This window comes from Musca vetustissima, unplaced genomic scaffold (assembly GCF_032173495.1).
Source record: "Musca vetustissima isolate MV318-11 ecotype Yass unplaced genomic scaffold, APGP_CSIRO_Mvet_v1 utg31740, whole genome shotgun sequence".
Lineage (NCBI taxonomy): Eukaryota > Metazoa > Arthropoda > Insecta > Diptera > Muscidae > Musca > Musca vetustissima.
In genome coordinates this window covers 40,069-61,746 of record NW_026877042.1, presented here as the reverse complement: position 1 = coordinate 61,746, position 21,678 = coordinate 40,069, and the positions used below count along the sequence as shown (strand labels likewise).

Genomic DNA, 21,678 nt, shown 5'->3' with positions numbered 1-21,678 from the left:
ATTTTGGGAACGTCCGAATTGACTATGATTTGATACTTTTGATTTTAATGGATTAATGCCGGTAGCTACCTAATGACAATTTTGAAGGTTATGACCACATTTTCACACCAAAGTGGGGGTTTGGAGGCTGGCATATATGCAGATAATTATCCATCTTGGTCAATGTTTGCATATAAAAGTACCGCCAAATTTTCGGTATTTTGAAGGTTTTAGCAGCATTCTTTAGGTTATTTTAGGGTAGGACCTATTTATGCAGACAATTTCCAACGTAGGTTATGTTTGGACATACGTCACATATAATATTTAGTCCCATTTGTGTACTTTTGAGGTTTTACAACCTTTTTCCATAGAAGTGGCTGCAATTTTAAAACAGACAATACCACAGCCACCATATGAAGAACCCGACCATTTTTAAGAAAATTTTAATGCACACCACAATGTGCAGTGTATAGAATGTTTGAACGGTCGGGCTTTTTTACTTGTTCAGATTTACTGACACTTTTCTAACATTGGAAAATCCAATTCACATCGTGAAACATTTAGATATTTGGGATGAAACCAAACATACCTACATTTTTAAAAAAAAAAATTCCGGAAAAAATAAAAAATGCTAAAAAATATGCTAGGTGCCAGATCAATTTTTTTGGTGCTAAACGAGTTTGAAAAGTGCTAAATCTAGCACTAAAAGTGCTAAATTGGCAACACTGGTTGTAATTTGCCATTTCTAGCTTCAAATATGGCTCACTTTTTTTCTCCATCTATAATCTATCTATCTGCCAAATATTCATATCACTTTCTAAGTCACACCTAAATCAGGCTTATTAATACGTTTTACATATGTATTTATGGAGTCCGTCAATTTCAATTTTCTTACTTCATAATTAATCACACCTCGTTATAGTTGTCATACAGTTGGCCTAATATACAGACAAGTATTGTTTTATTTCTAATATTGTAATATTTTATTTATTATAACCCCGAAGATTCCATGCCCTTATTCACTTTTAAGCCTTCAGGCCTAAAAACAAATTTATTTGACAACATTGGACATTTATTATAGATTTTATGATTTATTACAGTCGAAAAAACTGTCACAAGCAGTGACAGTGACCTAAATATTAAGAAAAGAAGTTTTTTGTTTTTTTTTTTACGGCACGTTTCAGAGATTTCATTCAACACTGGGCAATGATTTTATTTCATTCATCATCGCATCTTACCATTGGCGCGGTATTAATTAATTAAATTAATATTTTTCCATATGAATGTTTTAAAAACTATAATCGATGCATCTCCTCTCCACCGCAACAATAAACCGTATGACTACACCGCATAAACGTTAGACTAATAGACGGCCATATTAATGGGGCTCATAGGCCGGTCGAGTCAAATTAATAACAAATCGCGACCAATTAATATGTTTGTTTTTGTTGTAAACTGTTTCCATTACAACAACTGCATGATGAGCGTGTTGGCCACATGTGGTGTTGACGTTTTTTCTGGTTTGTATTTCTAGCCGTTTAATCGTTTATCGCTGTTGTTGTTTGTGTGTGTTATCAAAATGTAAAATATTTGAAAACAAGGTTCTTTTGGTCGTTGTTGTTGTTGACTGCCGAAGATGAACATATCTATTACAGGTCAGCATTTCTTTGACAAGTTTGCATGTTTATTTTCGATTGCTACACAATGTTGTGCCCACCATTTGAAATTTTAGGTTATCAATTTCATAGATAGATATTTGCCTTTGACATTGAATTTGAATAGAAATGTGACAGTAACAGCTGTATTCGTTCGCTGCTGGTCATTGATAGATAGTTAAACATAGACCAATAGTGGTTGTTTCAAACAAACTGGAATTTAAAATGTTAATATGTTTTGTTTTGATACCCTACACACTATATGAATGTATCGAATTAAATAAAAGACACACATCACTATATTTCCAATACAGAATTCGAAAAAATAAGTGTGACTTACACATTGTTTACGAAAATACTTCGATATTTTATATTTAAAAAATCCGAAATAATATATAAAACCAGTGAGCGGAGCAGTATAGTCGGACGGGGCCGACCATATGATACCCTACACAACTTCCACGAAAATTTAACTTTGTGTGGTTCTATATTCTTATCTTGGACAATATTTTCACTCTATTGACCTTCAACGTGCGTTATGTTCTTATGTTCGGCTTTCAATTGTGGTCTATAGATCGACTCGAAAAACACAAAAAATTAAGTTTTCGGTCCTCTTCATCCCAGTATTATTATTTTAGTTTGGCATCACCGAAAATTAAAGGCGTTATCCTTGACCATAACTGGAACCTCATGGAACATTTCAAAGCGATCAGCGCTATAATCCACCCTCTAATGTGGTAATGGGTTACTAAATAATATATGAATACGTAAACACCTGAAAATAATTATTTGCAACTCTCACATCCGAGTACATAGGACAATATAATTGGTATCAATTTAAATGTCAACCACTCCTCTTGGATATACTATCAACTTCTCGGGTCTATGTCCTTCAGTGGTAAATATATACGCTATAGAATACAAATTTTGTAATTTTTCACACAAAAGTCAGGGTCCATTTGACCCGCTAAATATTGACCGATCTTTATCAAAAGAGGCATGCTTATTTCTTGGCCCAATCCCCTTCTCCATATGTTTTGGGCCATAATTGCGACCTCTGGTGCGACCAGAAAATCAGACAAAAAAAAGCTTTTGGTCCATTTCACCCCCTGAATATTAACCGATCTTTACCAAAAACAATAGGGGTCTTCATTGGCCAGAACCCATCCTACATGCAAAATTTCGTGAAGATTGGTCCATAACTGGGGCCTGTATCGTGTTTACAAATTATAATGGACGGACGGTAGGACGGACTGGACAAAGCTATAATACCCTGACAACATAGTTGTGTAGGGTATAAAAATGCGAAAAAAATATATAAAAACATTTGCAAAATTAAACCAATATTTCAATGAGACCCATGTTTTGGACACACATGTCTAGATCGACTCAGCTAGTCGAGATATGACGATCGGTATACTTAAAGGTGGGTCTAGGACCAGTATTTCGCGGCGTTACAAACTCTTGGGGCTGCACAAAGCTATAATACCCTGACAACATAGTTGTGTAGGGTATAAAAATGCAAAAAAATATATAAAAACATTTGCAAAATTAAACCAATATTTCAATGAGACCCATGTTTTGGAATAGCCCCTTTAAAGGTTCCGCCCCCATTTGCAATATTTTGAAGTTCCTAGGTTATAATCCAACTGAAGTCGATACTATATAGCATATCGAGTTTAAAAAGGATAGAATACCTCCTTGCAGAAATGTTTTTATTATGGGCCCATCTTTCGACATAGTACCCATGAAAAGGACGCTTTTTAATCGTGGTTAATATTACCCGATATTGATTTTATACCCTCAGCCTTATGGCTAATGAGGGTATATACAACTTTATACGACAATATGGTACCACACCCATAAAATTGTCCAAATTTTACAAAAATAAAAAATCATGCCAACGGGCTATCAGATTTTGTCGCATAATCCACATTACCCGAAGTTCCTCTATGTTATATAAAAGTATAAACCTATAAATAACATTTTCCGCATTGACATTATTCCCCGTCTAAGAACTCTGAATTCCAAAATTATGGTCCGAACACTGTGAAATTTTACATGAAGAAGGGGATCGGGCCAAAGAATAAGCATGCCTTGTTTCGATAAAGATCGATCAATATTTAGCGGGTCAAATGGACCCTGATTTTTGTGTGGAAAATTACACATTTTTTATTCTGGGGCGTATATACTTGCTCCTGAAGGACATATACCGGAGAAGGTGAAAGTATATGCAAGAGGAGTTGTTGACCTTCAAATTACATGGATGTATGTACTCCGAGGTGGGAGTTATACGTAATTAGGTACAGTTGACTATATGCATATTATTACTGTTACTCCATTAGAGGACGGAAATGTCGTGCTGATCGCTTTGAAATTGTACATGAATTTCCGATTAAGGTCAAGGACGACGCCTATAGTTTTCGGTGAAGTTGAGATTTCATTCAGGGTGCAATGAACCGAAAACTTTAATTTTGTCAGATTTTCTAGTCGCTCTAGAGGCAATTATTATATTCAGAACATCACATATATTACAAGGTGAAGGGGATCTGACTAAAAAATTAGAGCGGCTGTTTAGATGATGATCGGTCAAGTGAACAATTTTTTATTTTATGTCGTAAAAATTCACTTCAAGAAAAAAATTGTTTGAAAATGTGGCAGGGTTATAAAGTGCATTTGTTGATGTATGTCAGGGTTAGAAAGTGCAGTTGTTGATGTATAATCGGTAAAAAGGGTGCAAATATCACGAAATATTGCCCAGGCTCTGAATATAGAACCGCAAAAAGTTAGCTTTTCGTGGCAGTTGTGTAGGGTATGGTATGGTCGGCCCCGTCCGACTATACTGCTCCGCTCACTGGTTATAATTTACAAATTTAAACAAAAACCAGTAAGGAAAGTAGTAAAGTCGGACGGGTCCGACTATATGATACCCTTCACCACTTTGGGTATATTAACAGATGAACCCTAACAGACGTCGCATTTTTAGAGGACCAGTAAAATGAAATTGGATCCATAAACATGTCATTCTGCAACCGATACTAAATTTTTCATTTGATCTGAACCGATTTTAGGAAACTTAACACACATCATTCTAGACTTAATTCATTACGTTGTGCCAAATTTCGTGCAAATCGAAAGATATATAGGGACTTTGGTGTCCCATTTACCTTAAGGGAACCCCACCTATTCTCGATTTTAATTTTTCAAGATTTTCAATGGGCTGGTAAATCAATACCAATGCTTGTTAAGGTTTGTAACTTTCCACATATATAATTAAAGATTTAAAAGGGAAGAAAAATAATGAACAAAAAATTTTTGTTATTGTTTTGTTGTTGTTTTTTGTAATTAAAGAAAGGTCCTTATTTTTGATGGCGGGCATGATAACTCCTCACTGAAACATCGGAATCCGAAAATTCCAACGGTGTTAGAAAGAGTACATGTCTGGCTCTCGTATGAACTAGGATTATTGACTTCGCTCTAAAATTAACAAAATGGCGGACCTTTGAAAAAATATTTTTGGAAAATCGCCGATTTTTGACCAAAAACCAAGTTAAAAAATAAGGAAGATCTTCACCGAATGGCTTTATCCTAGTTCATACGATAGCTATACACTCACAGAGAAACGTGTAAAAATTTGGAATCGATTGTGTTATTAGTTTTTGAGTTATCGTGCTTGCCATTCGCAAAAGAGAAAAACGCGTTTAAAGTTTGAGAAGCCCTTTAGCCCTCAATTGATGCTGACACAATAAATCGGCTATATTTTCAAGAGTTCTTGAGATTTTCACTTGAAATTTTGTAGGGACATTCTTGATTTAGTGTAGATTCGAATTAAGTCAAAAAAATTGTTGACCCCGAGAATGGGGGGGTCCCCTTAAATCGGACGAAGATATATATGGGAGCTATTTCTAAATCTGGTACGATTTTCTCGAAACTTGACACGCGTCATTCTAGACATAATTCAGTACACTATGCAAAAATTCGAGCAATTCGAAAGATATATATATATATATATATCTGGGAGCTATATCTATATCTGAACCGATTTTCTCGAAACTTGGCACACATCATTCTGGACCTAATTTAGTATTCTATGCCACATTTCGTTTAAATCAAAAGATATATAGGGACTTTGGCGCCCCATTTACCTTAAATCGGACGAAAATATATATGGGAGCTATATCTAAATCTGACCCGATTTTCAAGAAATTTTACACACATCATTCTAGACCCAAATTAGTACGCTGTGCCGAATTTCGCCCAAATCGAAGGATATATAAGGACTTTGGTATACCATTTACATTAAATCGGTCGAACATAAATATGGCAGCTATATCTACATCTGAACCAATTTTCACGAAATTTTACACACATCATTTCGTGCAAATCGAAAGATATATAGCGACTTTAGTACACCATTTACCTTAAATCGGACGAATATATATGGGAGATATATCTAAATCTGAACCGATTTTCGGGAAACTAAACACACATCATTCTAGACCTAGTTCAGTTCGCTGTGCAATTAAATCGGTCGAACATACATATGGCAGCTTTATCTACATCTGAACCAATTTTCACGAAATTTTACACACATCATTTCGTGCAAATCGAAAGATATATAGCGACTTTAGTACACCATTTACCTTAAATCGGACGAATATATATGGGAGATATATCTAAATCTGAACCGATTTTCGGGAAACTAAACACACATCATTCTAGACCTAGTTCAGTACGCTGTGCAAAATTTCGTGCAAGTCGAAAGATATATAGGGACTTTGGTGCACCATTTACATTAAATCGGACGAATATATATATGGGAGCTATATCTAAATCTGGTGCACCATTTACATTAAATCGGACGAATATATATATGGGATTTTTCCAAATTTCAATAGGGTTCGTCCTTGGGCCAAACAAGTGACCTGTGCCCATTTTTCATCCAATTCGGATCATAAATGCGACCTGTACTTTGTTTACAATTTAACATGGACAGACGGACAAGTATAAATCGACTTAGAAAGTGATTCTATGCATATTCTCATAAGGAACCATGTATCTATCTCTTTTCTTTTTGCCTGTTATAAACAACCTGTATAAACAACTTAATGCGATGTTAAGCTCGCCCCGACCGAATTTTATACACCCTCCGCCATGAGGAGGTCCTTTAATATATAAGAAATTTGTTCTAGTCAAGAATATATATATATATATACTTTATGGGGTCTCCGGAGAATATTTCGAGGTGTTGCAAACGGAATGACAAATTTAATATACACCTTATGGTGAAGGGTATAATAATCAATTAGAGAAAATTAAGTTGAAACACTTGTCTAAAGTTCTCCAAAAAGCGAAAATGGATCTATTTAGTTTTCTTTTATGTGCCGCCAAACATAATACCCTGTACCATATTAAAGGGTTATAAAATGTCCACGCTATGCTAGTAGTTTTGTACAATATTTTAAAAATCGTCTCTGATTATTAAACAATTTAACTCATCGTATCTTGTATCTTCAAATTTTAGTCGGCCAATTCATCTGAAATACAATCAATTTAATTCATTCGGTATGCAAGATTATGAATAATAGCATTACGTATCATACAAACATTATCAGGGTTCCGGATTTCGTTTAAATACATCATCAATATATGATTTACATCGATTTAAAAATCAATAGGGCATAACCATTTTCGACCAATGCCGCACATCTCAACCCCTTCAAACAATGTGACAAACTAGTTTTATTTACATAATTTCCAAAAAATTCATACCCATTATTTCGTTGATGATTTTCTCACAAAACAAGTTCATCTTGTGGGGCACTTTTGATGTTTATGTTGAATGCTTTGCAAAACACCAAAAAATCGACATCGACAAAAAAAAAACACCGCCTGTTATTAATCAGCAATGTAAAACAAAATGTCATTTAATTGGCTATGCAATGTTGCAATCATATCAAAGATACGCCGTTAGACATGCGATCCACATACACACAGATCTATCGCAGCGAAAAATTATCAAATTTTCTATAAAATACGCTGCGTATCCGATTCAATGGTTTAAACATCAACAAAACGTCAAAACATTAGTTTCCGTTAAGGGTTTATTTTTTTTTAATTTTTACAAAATTGATTCAAAACTAAAATGCGTGGATTTTTCGTAAGTGTTAATGTGTGAAATAACAGAATTGAATATAATAAGGAACTGAAAATATTGAAAAATTAAAACAAAAGGAACAATGAAATTAATGAAAGTGTAAAATGATGTGATTTGGAAAATAATTAGATATACAATTTTTTTTAAAAAAAAATAATATTATAATACTACAGAGAATTATTCGTATCTCCACTCGTTATATGTGTTTATGGTTAAAGATATGAAAAGAACTTCAAATAGTGAATAACAAAAAATATAAGATATGTTAAGTTTACCAAGAAGTGGACCTCTGCCGGAAAATAATTCATGATATGCCAAAATATTTATACCCTACACAACTATGTTGTCAGGGTATTATTATACCCTACACAACTATGTTGTCAATTATATATATATGTTGTCAGGGTATTATAGCTTTGTGCAGCCCCAAGAGTTTGTAACGCGGCGAAATATTGTCCCTAGATCAACCTTTGAGTATACCGATCGTCATATCTCGACTAGCTGAGTCGATCTAGACATGTGTGTCCGTCCGTCCGTGTGTCCATTATAATTTGTAAACACGATACAGGCCACAGTTATGGACCAATCTTCACGAAATTTTGCATGTAGGATGATATATATTGTTTTTGGTAAAGATTGGTTAATATTAAGGAGATGAAATGGACCAAATGCTTAATTTTTGTCGGTTTTCCTGGAAGCTCCAGAGGCCGCAATTATGGCCCAAACATATATTATGGAGAAGGGGATAATCATGCAAAAATATTTAGGGGGTCAAATGGACCCTGACTTTTGTGTGAAAAATGACAAATTCTGTATTCTATGTCGTATATATTTACTCCTAAAGGACATAGACCCAGGAAGTTGATAGTATATTTAAGAGGAGTGGTTCACCTTTAAATTGATACCAATTATATGTTCGTATGTACTCGGATGTGGGAGTTACACGTAAATATTTTCAGGACCTTACGTATTCATATATTATTTAGTAACATATTACCACAATAGAGGGGGGAAATTTCCCCTTTGAAATTTTCCTTGAGGATCCTATGGTCAAGGACAACGCCTTTAATTTTCTGTGATGATCAGATTAAAATTTTGACATAATTTTTTTTGTATTTTTTCGAGTCCTATACCACAAGTCACAACACAACACACGTGATGAAGGGTATAATAAACTGTCATGAAAAATGTATCTTATACCCAATTCCAAAGCAATAGCTCAAATTTGTCTACTTCTGCATTGCAGAATTCCATTTTTATACCCTTCACCACACTGTGGTACTGGGTATTATGTCTTTGTGCATATGTTTGTAACAGTTAAAAGGAATCGAGATAGACACAAACATGGACATAGTACCCTGTACCACAGTGTGATGAAGGGTAAATAAACTGTCATGAAAAATATATCTAATACCCAATTCCAAAGTTCCTTTTCTTCTATACATTGAAACGAGTATTCTTTGCCGCAATAGCCATGGTTCCTTTTTTATACTTCACCACACTGTGGTACTGGGTATTATGTCTTTGTGCATATGTAACAGCATGTCACATGTTCCTTTTGAGAATTCATGTATTTTTGTTAACAAAGTACAGGTCCTATAAAGTCGGAAAAACTTTGGCACAGTTCACTTATTTGGCCCAAGGAAGAACCCTATTTAAATTGGAGAAAATCGGTTCAGATTTAGATATAGCTGTCATATATAGTTTCGTCCGATTTTATTTAAATGATGCACCATACACCCAACATTTGTCCGATTGGGTCAAAATTTTGCACAGCGCACTGTATCAGGTCCATGCTTATGTGTGCGGAGTTTTGTTGTAATCGGTTCAAATTTAGATATAGCTCCCATATATATAGTCGTTCGATTTTATATGAATGAGGCACCAAACTCCCAATATTTGTCCGACTGGCACACAATTTTGCACATAGTTATGAATTAGGTCCAGACAGATGTCTGCGAAGTTTTGTTAAAATCGGTTCAGATTTAGTTAGTTCCGATTTTGTGGTGAATGATACACCAAACTCCCAATATCCGATTGGGACAACATTTTGCACAGAGTACTGATTTAGATCCAGACTGATGTCTGCGAAGTTTAGTTAAAATCGGTTCTGATTTCGATATAGCTCCTACATATAGTTTCGTCCGATTTTATATAAATGATGCAGCAAACTCCCAATATCTCTCCGATTGGCACAAAATTTTGCACAGAGTACTGAATTAGGTGCAGACTAATGTATGCGAAGTTTTGTTGAAATTGGTTCAGAATTAGATATAGCTCCCATATATAGTTTCGTCCGATTTTTTGTGAATGATGCACCAAACTCCCAATATTTGTCCAATTTAGACAAATTTTTGCACAGAGTACTGAATCGAATTCAGATTGATGTCTGCGAAGTTTTTCTTTTAAAAAATCCGTTCAGATTTAGATATAGCTCCCATATATAGTTTAGTCCGACTTTTTGTGAATGGTGCACCAAATTCCCAATATTTGTCCGATTGGGACAAAATTTTGCACAGAGTACTGAATTAGGTCCTAACTGATGTCTGCGAAGTTTTGTTAAAATCAGTTCAGATTTAGATATTGCTTCCAAATATAGTTTCGTCGGATTTTTTGTGAATGATACACCAAACTCCCTATATTTGTCTGATTGAGTAAAATTTTGTATAGCGATTGCTATTGAGAAAAACATGATGCGTGGTAAGGTTTGTTGAAATCGGCCGATACCATCTTAATGGCTCTCCAAAGATTGTATGACCGTTCTATCTACAGGATATTGTAGATAATAACATGTCTTGCAAGTACCCAAAGTGGTGAAGGGTATCATATAGTCGGCCCCGTCCGATTTTGAACTTTCCTTACTGGTTCACTTCTGTAGTATAGAATCCCACTACAGAATCAGAATCATAATATATGAAAGTATATATATTCTTGATCAGCTTAAATGTCTGTTGTAATTACTCTAGCATCTAAACGAATTGAGATAGATTGTCAAAATGTTGCATAGAGTCGTCTTTTGTCTGCAGGCAGGTCAAGTTCGAAGATGGATATATCGGTCCACGTTTAGGCATAGCTCCCACATAAGATTACCCCCAATTTTCGGCTGAAAATATAAATATAGTCAATTTTTTGGGTAGCCCCAATATAAGGGTACCCCAATTTTCGTTTTTTGTGGGTCTAAAGCTGTATCAGTCCTCAATTAGCAGAAATTTGTATTTGGTTTTTATGGTTTACATAAGCCGGTTTATAGAAAGTTTGGTATAAGTCCACTTTTTGGAATTTTCCCTCTATTTTCATTTCAACTACCTGTCAGTATACCTATGGTGGAGAGTACCCAAAGTTCTGCCCGGACGAGCTTAACACCTTTTTCACTTGTTTTTTTAATATATTTGACAAATTGACACCTTTCTTACTATTATACTTGTAATATCAATTTTAATCAAATACAATATTTCCCGTATCTTCTTTCAGATCATTGTCCTCTTCGCTGTTGCCAATGCTGAAAAACTGGGATACACTTACTCAGCGGGTGGATCGACTCATGGATTTGGAAATCGATTTAAACACCGTGGGCGTAATGCCACCCCAGCAACAACCTCAGCACCCACACCAACAGACAATGGAGCTGCCACTGGAAATTACATTGGACCTGGTGGATACGCCGCCGATACAGTTGCCAGAGAACAATATCAATCTGTAGAATCACGGCCGGAATTCAATAAGGAATTCTATTCGTATGCAGCTCCTGAGGAAGAGTTCAATGACATTGATGGCAGCCAACGTTTGGCTGCAACAATGCGAAAAAATCTTCGTGTTGTCTTCATAAAAACACCCGAAAATCATGCTTTGGAAAATGCCGCTTTGCAATTAGCTAAACACACAGCCGAATCGAAAACCGCCATTTATGTTCTAAGCAAACAACCTGACATCGCCGAATTGGCTAATAAGCTGAAAACGGTGCAGCAAAACAGTAACGAAAAACCAGAAGTACATTTTGTCAAATATCGCACTCCCGAGGATGCTGTGCGTGCCCAACAAATAATCCAACAGGAATACGATAGTTTGGGTGGTACTTCACGTTATTCGAATGAAGGGGTTGCTCCTGTTTTGGATTTCGCTTCGATTAATGAAGGTTTGTTGTCGGACAAAGCAAGCGGTTTTGGTAATCCTTCATCGGTTACAGCAAATGGTTATTTGCCACCAAAAGTTAATTTTAAATAATTGTTTCGCATAAGTCCGTTTTAGTTGATTAGTAATTTATTAAGCATTAAATTATTATTATTTTTATTAAATAAAATAAATTTGTTAAACCTAATTAATTTTTGTTATTTTTTTCTCTCTAAGCCGAGCAATTTCTGGATGCACCCCGTTTATATATCCTTCACCACACTTCGGTACATGGTACTATGTCTTTGTGCATATGTTTGTAATAGGGAAAAGGAATCGAGATAGACCCATGGTTCCTATTGAGAATATGCATAGAATAACTTTCTGAGTCGATTTATGCAGGTCCGTCCGACTGTCCGTCCGTCCATGTATTTTTGTGAACAAAGTGCAGGTCGCATTTATGATCCGATTTGGATGAAATTTGGCACATGTCATTTTTTTGGCCCAAGGACGAACCCTATTGAAATCAGAGAAAATCGGTTTAGATTTATATATAGCTCCCATATAGTTTCGTCCGATTTTAAGCAAATGGTGGTCCAAAGTCTTCAGATTTGCACGAAATTTGCCATAGCGTACTGAATTGAGTCTAGAATGATGTGTGTAAAATTTCATGAAAATCGGCTCAGATTTAGCATAGCTCCCACATATATTTTCGACCGATTTAATGTAAATGGTTCACCAAAGTCCCTATATATCTTTCGATATGCACGAAATTTGACATAGCGCAGTGAATTGAGACTAGAATGATGTGTGTAAATTTTCTTGAAAATCGGTTCAGATTTAGATATAACTCCCAAATATATTTTCGACCGATTTAATGTATATGGTTCACCAAAGTCCCTATATATCTTTGGATTTGCACGAAATTCGGCATAGCTTATAGAATTGACCATAGAATGATATCAGTAAGTTTTTTGAAAATCGGTTGAGATTGCGATATAGCTCGATATATATTTTCGTTCGATTTAATGTAAATGGTACACCAAAGTCCCTATATATATTTCGATTTGCACTAAATTTGGCATATGGTACAGAATTCACCTTGGAATTATATGTGTTAAGTTTTTTGAAAATCAGTTGAGATTTATATATAGCTCCCATATATATTTTCTTCCGATTTAATGTAATTGGTATACTAAAGTCCCTATATTTCCTTCGATTTGCACGAAATTTGGCATAGCATACTGAATTGGGCCTGGAATGATATGTGTTTAGTTTTGTGAAAATCGGTTGAGATTTAGCTATAGCTCCCATATATATTTTCTTATGATGTTATGTAAATTGTGCACTAAATACACAAATTTTCCGATTAGCACAAGATACTAAAATTATTACAAACTAGCATATGACCGCTACTTCGTTAGGTAATGTGGTTAATATTTAAACATGTATTAACATATTATATTTTCACAGAAAACTGCATATGTCAGGTTCACCCGAATCCCAATTTTACCAAATTTATTTCCATTTAGCACACATTATTTCCATAAGTACATTCCTCAGCCATACAACAAAACTTCCTGCATACCCCGATCCTACACAATGATTCGAAATTAAAATTTCAGGATTTCAACTCTATTGGTTCACCCACAATTCAAATTTTACTAAATATAGTACACAGTAGTACGAAGTTTTGGTTCACCCACAATTAAAATTGTACTAAATATAGTACACAGTAGTACGAATTTCCAAAACTTCGTACTTAACCCTATACGCTCACAGTGATCCTTAATCCTAGTTTCATGATTCCAACTATATCGTTTCACCCACAGTTCAAATTGCATCAAATTTAGTACACAATAGCACCAATTTCCAAAACATTCTACATACCACAATCCTACTCCCCACACTGTTCCTAAATCCAAGTTTCAAAATTCCAACTCTATCGGTTCACCCACAATTTAAATTGTACCAAATTTAGTACACAGTAGTACACTTCCATAGTGATCCTAAATCCAAGTTTCAGGATTCCAACTCTATCGGTTCACTTGCAATTCAAATTGTACCAAATATAGTACACAGTATTACAAATTTCCACAACTTCCTACTTAACCCAAACCTTCACCCCCACAATGATTCCAAATTCAAATTTTAGGATTTCAACTCTATTGGTTCACCCACAATTAAAATTGCACCAAATTTAGTACACTTAATACAATTTTCTAAAACTTTCTACATATTCCAACCCTACACCCCCACAGTGATCCGAAATCCAAGTTTCAGGATTCCAACTCTATCGGTTAACTCACAATTCAAGTTGTACCAAATTTAGTACACATTAGCACAAATTTCTAAAACTTTTACATATCTCAATCTTGAACCTCAGCAGTGATCCTGACTCCAAATTTCATGATTCTTGCTCTATCGGTTCACCCACAATTCAAATTATACTAAATTTAGTACATAGTAGTACCAATTTCCAAATCTTCCTACATACCCCAATCCTACACCTCCACAGAGTTCCTAAATCAAAATTTCATGATTCCAACTCTATCGGTTCACCCACAAATCAAATCGTACTAAATTTAGTACATATCCTAACCATCCTACATACCCCAACCCTACACCCCCACAATGATTCCAAATCCAAGTTTCAGGAATCCAACTCTATCAATTAACTCACAACTTAAATTGTACCAAATTTAGTAAAAATTTCTAAAACTTTTATATATCTCAATCTTACACCTCAACAGTAATCCTGACTCCAAATTTCATGATTCTTACTCTATTGGTTCACCTAAAATTCAAATTGTACCAAATTTAGTACCATTTATTACCCCAATCCCACACCCCAACAATGATCCTGACTCCAAATTTCATTGTTCCCGCTCTGTCGGTTCACCCAAATCCAAACTGTACCGATTATAGTACGAAATTTCCAAAACTACGTTCATATCCCAATCCTACACTCCTACGTTAATGATAATTTAAATTCCAGGATTCCTGTTCGATTTGTATGTCCAAATTAAATTTTTACCAAATATAGTACCATATAATACTTTTCGTACACATGAGTTCACGTTTTCAAAACCATCTCCTGAAATAAACCCTACATCTCAACCCTTATTCGCATTCCAAACCCTTATTCGCATTCCCTTTGCTATATCTATTCTAAACTGCATCAGTGACCCTCATGTAAAATTTAAGAGTTCTAGTTCTACCGGTTCGTCAAACGAAGTTCTAGTACGAATTTGCTAAAAACCCAGTCTTATCTGACACCTTTAGACCAAGAGTGACCCTCATCGGAAATTTAAAGGTTCTAGCTTCAGCCGTTTAGTGTGGGCTTTACCCTTTTTTCCCATGACCGGAACATACGATTCCGAAAATTCCAATGGCATGTTATTGCATTAAGTGGTAATACCGAAAAAGAGGCGGAACTTCTATGTGGGAATTGTATTATATCGAAACTTGGGCCTTCATAGACAACTTCCCTTCAGTATTGACAAAGCGTCCATACCTTATATGGAGGTTATGTCAAAACATGTACCTATATTGATCATTATATATATATATATATATATATATATGAAATTCAAGTTTCCAGAACTCTTTATACCAAATTACAGCCACATAGGTGGGAAAATGTGGCTAGCGTCTTCAATGTACCAAAAATTGGTTGATAACGTTCTATGGCAGCTATACGAAACCGTAAACTAACATTTATAATTTTTGGGAAGGAAGAGAATTTACGAAATCAAATTAGAGCGAATTCGGTCCAAACCCCATAGAATACCAAGAAAATTGAGCAAATATTGATTGGTAAGGAGATTTTCTACTCAATGAGAATCCAAAATTATAAAATTACAACTAGTTTGGTTGAAGCACACGCCCCAGCTCCTCAAAATATCGAAATTTGGAATGTATTGTTATATGGGGGTTTCTCTAAAAAGTGAAGAAATATTCCCTAAAAATGGAACCAAAATGCCGAATAATGGTGATTGCCATTATATGAGGGCTACTTGGAAACATGTTCCAATATTGAAAATTGTTGATATGGAAATTTTCTACTCAATAAGAAATCAAAATATTATACGGCTCCCAAATTGAATCACGTGCACCCAAAATACCGATCTTTTGGATGTAGCGTTATATGGGGACTTCCCTAAGAGATAGAACAATAGTTCCGTTCCTGAACCTAAACGATTCTACTCAATTTACATGTTTTGCAACTTTTTACTCGAAAACCGTTCCTTAACCCACAAAACTGCTAAAACATTGACTCAAATTTAAGAGAGCACAAAACAAAATGGGGCTCTCTTTGTAAACTTTTTACTCGAGAAATTTGATCGAGTAAATGGCATGTGATATAAAGTATTGCCATCTAATTTTGCATATTTACTAGATTTGCGTTCCCGAACATTTCAAATTATTTTGTATTCTGAGAGCAATTTTGAAATGTTTCCCTTTTACTAGATTTACTATTAAAAAAGTACTGGAACAGACCAAATATTGATAATTTGTAGTAGAAAGATTTACTACCATACCACAGCCTAAAAAAACAAAATGCAGGCAAGTAGTTGGTTGTACCCAAAAACCTCTAAATATCGAATAATGGGGGATACCGTTATATGGGGGGGTATCCTAAAACATGGGCCTATAATTATAATTTTTCCTAGGCAGATCTCGTAGTCAAAGTAAATCAAAAATAATTAATTACACCTGATTCGGTTGAAAAGCGTGTCTAAAACCCTTTTATTTATTTCTTCACAACACATTAAAATTAGTTTTTCTTGTCGTTATTACATAACAAGTTCCAGTCGTTGACCTTGGCTAATTAAATGCACTTTTCAATAACAATCGAAAATCAATATCATAGCTGCATTTTTTATCGAGTCAAGCTTCTTCATTGCTTATTAATATTTATGGACTTTTTCATAGTCGGTACTCACCTAATTGGTGTTTATTTTCTTCTTGAGAAAAGACAAAAATATTTAAAATAATTTATTCAAACAAGCGTTACAAAACGATAAGATGTAAACAAATACTGCCGTTGTACAGCAGGTGGTCTTTGAATTAAGATGGTGGGGTGACATTAAACCAGTTGCTATTGAAAGTGCAAATTTAATAGATAAACCAGTAAGGAAACTAGTAAAGTCGGACCTGGCCGACTGTACGATACCATTCACCACTTTGGGGATATTTTACATATGAACCTTTACAGATGTCGTCTTTTCGAAGGAACATTGTCATGAAATTGAACGCACTTAAAAATGCGATCTTTATCTATAAGTAAACCGACTACCATCAATCCTTACACATGCCATTTTGCAATATATTCCATACTTTTTAAATAGACTTTAAGGCTTTATATTAATTACAGTACGATTTGCCAATTGGCCTAACTATGGGTCTTTAGTACACCATTTACTTAAAAGTGTATATAGGAGCTTTATGTAAATCTGAACCAATTTCAAAAAAACTTGACACACACAAGGATATAGTAACTCCAGTGTGCGGGTCAGCCAATCTTTGGTTCTTTGGTGCACAATTTATATTAAATCGGAGGAAAATATATATTGGATCTATATCGAAATCTGAACCGATTTTCACGAAACTTAGCACACATCATTCTTGACATAATTCAGTACTTTATGCCAAATTTCGTGCAAATTGAAATATATGGAGGGACTTTGGTGCCCCCTTTACCTTAAATCGGACGAAAATATATATATATGGGAGCTATATTTAAATCTGAACCGATTTTCAAGAAACTTAGCACACATCATTGTGGACCTAATTCAGTACTCTATGCCAAATTTCGTGCAAATCGAAAGATATAGAGGGACTTTGGTGCCCCATTTACCTTAAATCGGACGAAAGTATATATGGGAGCTATATCTAAATCTGAACCGATTTTTCCCAATTTCAATACGGTTCGTCCTTGGGCCAAATAAGTGACTTGTGCCAAATTTCATCCAAATCGGATCATAAATGAGACTTGTACTTTGCTTTCAATTGAACATCTACAGACGGATGGACGGACGGACATGCATAAATCGACTCGGAAAGTCATTATATGCATATTCTCAAAAGGAACCATGTGTCTATCTCGTTTCCTTTTGCCTGTTGTAAACATATGCACAATAACAATATGCACCCTGTACCACAGTGTGGTGAAAGGTATAAAAATCTCCATGAAAAATTAATTATATTACAAAATATTACTATATGTTAATATTATTCTCCCAACTAAAGGGTAAATATTTAAAAACCTATTACAAAGTCAGTCAGAACTATTTCGATTGATTTTTTAAAAATTTTAAATTACTTTCTAGACACAATTCCGATTCAAGTTCCAATTCAATCGCCATTTCCCGTTGTTCGCGTTTAGTTCATTTTTCTGGTTTTTTGTTTTGTTTTTCTTTGGGAAAAGAAATGCCATCCACAATGAACTTTGTTTTATGCTGCGATTGCCCCTATTAAGGGTCATTTATTAAAACAAGAGGTTAACACAAGTAGCCTAACTACTCTTAATGACCCACAGTTTAACTGCACGAATACACAAACACACACACACACACAAAAACGAATGACTCAAAAAGAAACAATGATGTTAATTTAATTAGGAGTTTGAATTCAATATTGGTTAAAAAATGAATTTTTGTGTTTACATAGAATTGTTATGCAGATGTTTGTTTAAAATCTGACGCACTGTCGTAATAACAAAAAAAAAAATAGAATGAAACAAGAAAAAGGTCGGGCCTACAGGCACTCAGGTTGGCAGATTGGACTTATGCGTTGAACATGCCAAAATGACGCGTGACCTTTGTATGGGCACTATGTATGAACATGGGCGTATACTGATAAGGTTCTGTGAAGTTTTTTACTTTGTGGGGAAGGTACCAGAAGAAGCTTGGCAAAGGTAATATGTTTTGCAAAGTTTGATGCAAATCGGATAGACCGTTCCGATGATTTTAAAAAATTAAGTTGTGGGTAAGTATCAGAAGAAGTGGTCCGTTATTCCCCATCTTCCATATTCTCTCGAGTTGTGTGGCATATGGCATCATCTTGCTGAAATCACATATCCTCCAAGTCGTTTTCTTAAATAACAGGTAAACAAGTGAAAAAGCGTTAAGTTCGGCCGGGCCGAACTTTGGATATCCTCCACCATAGATATACTGACAGGTACTTGAAATGAAAATATTAGGAAAATATCAAAGTGGACCTATACCAACATTTCTACAAACATATTATGTAAACCATAATACAAATTTCAGAGGTGTATACACTTTGACACGGTGAAAATGTGCCTCATGGAAATATTGTTTCGAGACCCCATGTTTCTTTCGACCAAATCCGTTTCAGAAAATTTAGATTTCATCCAAACTTTGCCCATCTTATTATTTCTTCCAAACTTAGTTCAAGTTCGAAGATGGGGAATATCGGTCCACCCTTCTGGAACCTCCACATAGGGGCTAGGTCTAATGTGGCTATAGTTCATTATCGAACGTTACGTTCTATTTTTTTTTATCTCGCTATCCTCCGCTGGTGAAAAGATTACAACAGAGTCTTAAAACTAAACTCAAAACGCGGAACAAATCAGATAAACATTTTAATATAAAAAAGGGGGTTATATGGGGACTACTCCTAAAAAGGGGCGAATATTAATAATTTTTGGTGGCTGATTTGTTACCATATACGACTACAAAATACCAAATTTCAGCGAATTCGGTTGGAAAACGTGCTCAAGAACCTCAAAATATCGAAAATTGCGGGTACCCTTATATGGGGGCTACCCGAAAAAATTGACCTATATTTATAATTTTTTTGTGGAGAGATTTGCCACCCAATAAGAACTCAAATTACTAAATTACAGCCAATTCGGTGAAAAAATCCGGTCAAAACTCCTCAAAAACTGGAAATTGGGAGGTACACTTATATGGGGGCTACCAGAAAAAGTGGACCTATATTTATAAATTTTAGTGGGGACATTTGGTACCCCATACAAACCCAATGTAGCAAATTTCAGCGAATTCGGTTGAAAACCTCGCTCAAGAACCCTAAAATACCGAAAATTGGGGGGTACCCTTATATGGAGGCTACCCGAAAAAATTGACCTATATTTATAATTTTTAGTATAGAGCTTTTCTACCCATTAAGAACTCAAAGTACCGAATTTCAGCGAATTCGGTCGAAAAATGCTATCTAACCTCTTCAAAATACCGCAAAATTGGGGGGTACCCTTATATGGGGGCTATCCCAAAATATGGACCTATATTTATAATTTTTGTGGAGACATTTAGTACCCAATACGAACCCAATATAGCAAATTTAAGCGAATTCGGTTGAAAAACGCGCTTAAGAACCCCAAAATACCGAAAATTTGGGGGTACCCTTATATGAGAGCTATGCCTAAACGTGGACCGATATATCCCATCTTCGAACTTGACCTGCCTGCAGACAAAAGACCACTCAGTGCAAAATTTTGCCGATCTATCTCAACTCGTTTAGACTCTAGAGTGATTACAACAGACGGACAGACGGACAGACAGACAGACAGACGGACAGGCGGACATGCTTATATCGTCTTAGAATTTTACGCTGATCATGAATATATATACTTTATAGGGTCGGAAATGATTATTTCGATGAGTTACAAACGGAAAAACAAAATTAATATACCCTCCATACTATGGTGGAGGGTATAAAAACATCAATTGTACATAGGATAACCGAAAAATCGCAAAGAAAGAGAGTACTTTTAAATGTCGGATATATCCGACAAAAAAAACACTGAAAGGGTTAAAGCAAAATATGTGGCTGCGACAGAATCACAATTTTTGTAATAGTGTTTTTAATTGTTATGCGATGTGAGCTAGTTATGAGGATTGCAAATTTCGAAGATTTCAGCAAAATTGTAGAGATATAAAACCAACTTTTTGGAAAATCCCATATTTTCGACCAAAAACCAAGCTTTAAAATGGGGAAGATATTCACCGTTTACATTTATCATAGTTCATACGATAGTTAATAGAGAAAAAAAACACATTAAAGTATTGAGAGACTGTCGCTTACACAATTTTTTAGATACATCATAAACCACTTCACATTTTATAGATACATTCTTGGGAAGTTATAGATACATTCTTGTATGTTGCAAAAATGGTCATAGCCTTGATGTAATGAACTCTTCGATTTCTCGTTGATTTATTTTTTATATAGACTTCAATTGTTTGTACAGGTCAGTAAACACTTTCCAGACTTTCCAGCAACCAGACACTTCATTCAATGCATACAATTCCAATGAATATTTGCGTATGCAACGACATCATTAGACACTCGATTGTGTATCGATTTATTTACAAATTCTCTAATTGATTCCAAATTGTGTTACGAGTTTAATGAAATTGTTTACTGTAGGAATATTTAGTTTCACATAAACTGAATAAGAATTTCAATTATGATTTGGATTGATTCAATTTCCAATAAATCGTTACATTAAAGGGAAATGTCTTTCATAAGCAACATTTCAGAAGACCACAAATAAGTATACAAAAGGTGGTCTTAATGTATATCTAAATATGATGGGTACTTCTAGGTTCTACATACAAATCATCATAAACCAATCGTTGTCAATTATGTTGTAGATATACTATGGGTATCTTCTCGGTCACTCACGCGATTTTCGGTGGCAAAATAATTTTTTAAATGTTAAATTGAACACAAGACTTAACTCAGTACGCTATTACAAATTTCTTTCAAATCGAAAGATATATAGGG

At 34.9% G+C, this 21,678-nt stretch overlaps 1 protein-coding gene across 1 annotated transcript; it reads left to right on the top strand.

Annotated features, from left to right (window-relative positions):
* The first annotated feature begins 7,716 nt into the window (after nucleotides 1-7,716).
* LOC133321537 (uncharacterized) lies at nucleotides 7,717-12,012 on the top strand. Its single transcript, XM_061530622.1, has 2 exons — nucleotides 7,717-7,794; nucleotides 11,263-12,012. The coding sequence occupies exons 1-2, from the start codon at nucleotides 7,780-7,782 to the stop codon at nucleotides 12,010-12,012; spliced, it is 765 nt and encodes a 254-aa protein (XP_061386606.1). The 5' UTR covers nucleotides 7,717-7,779.
* The last annotated feature ends 9,666 nt before the right edge of the window (nucleotides 12,013-21,678 follow it).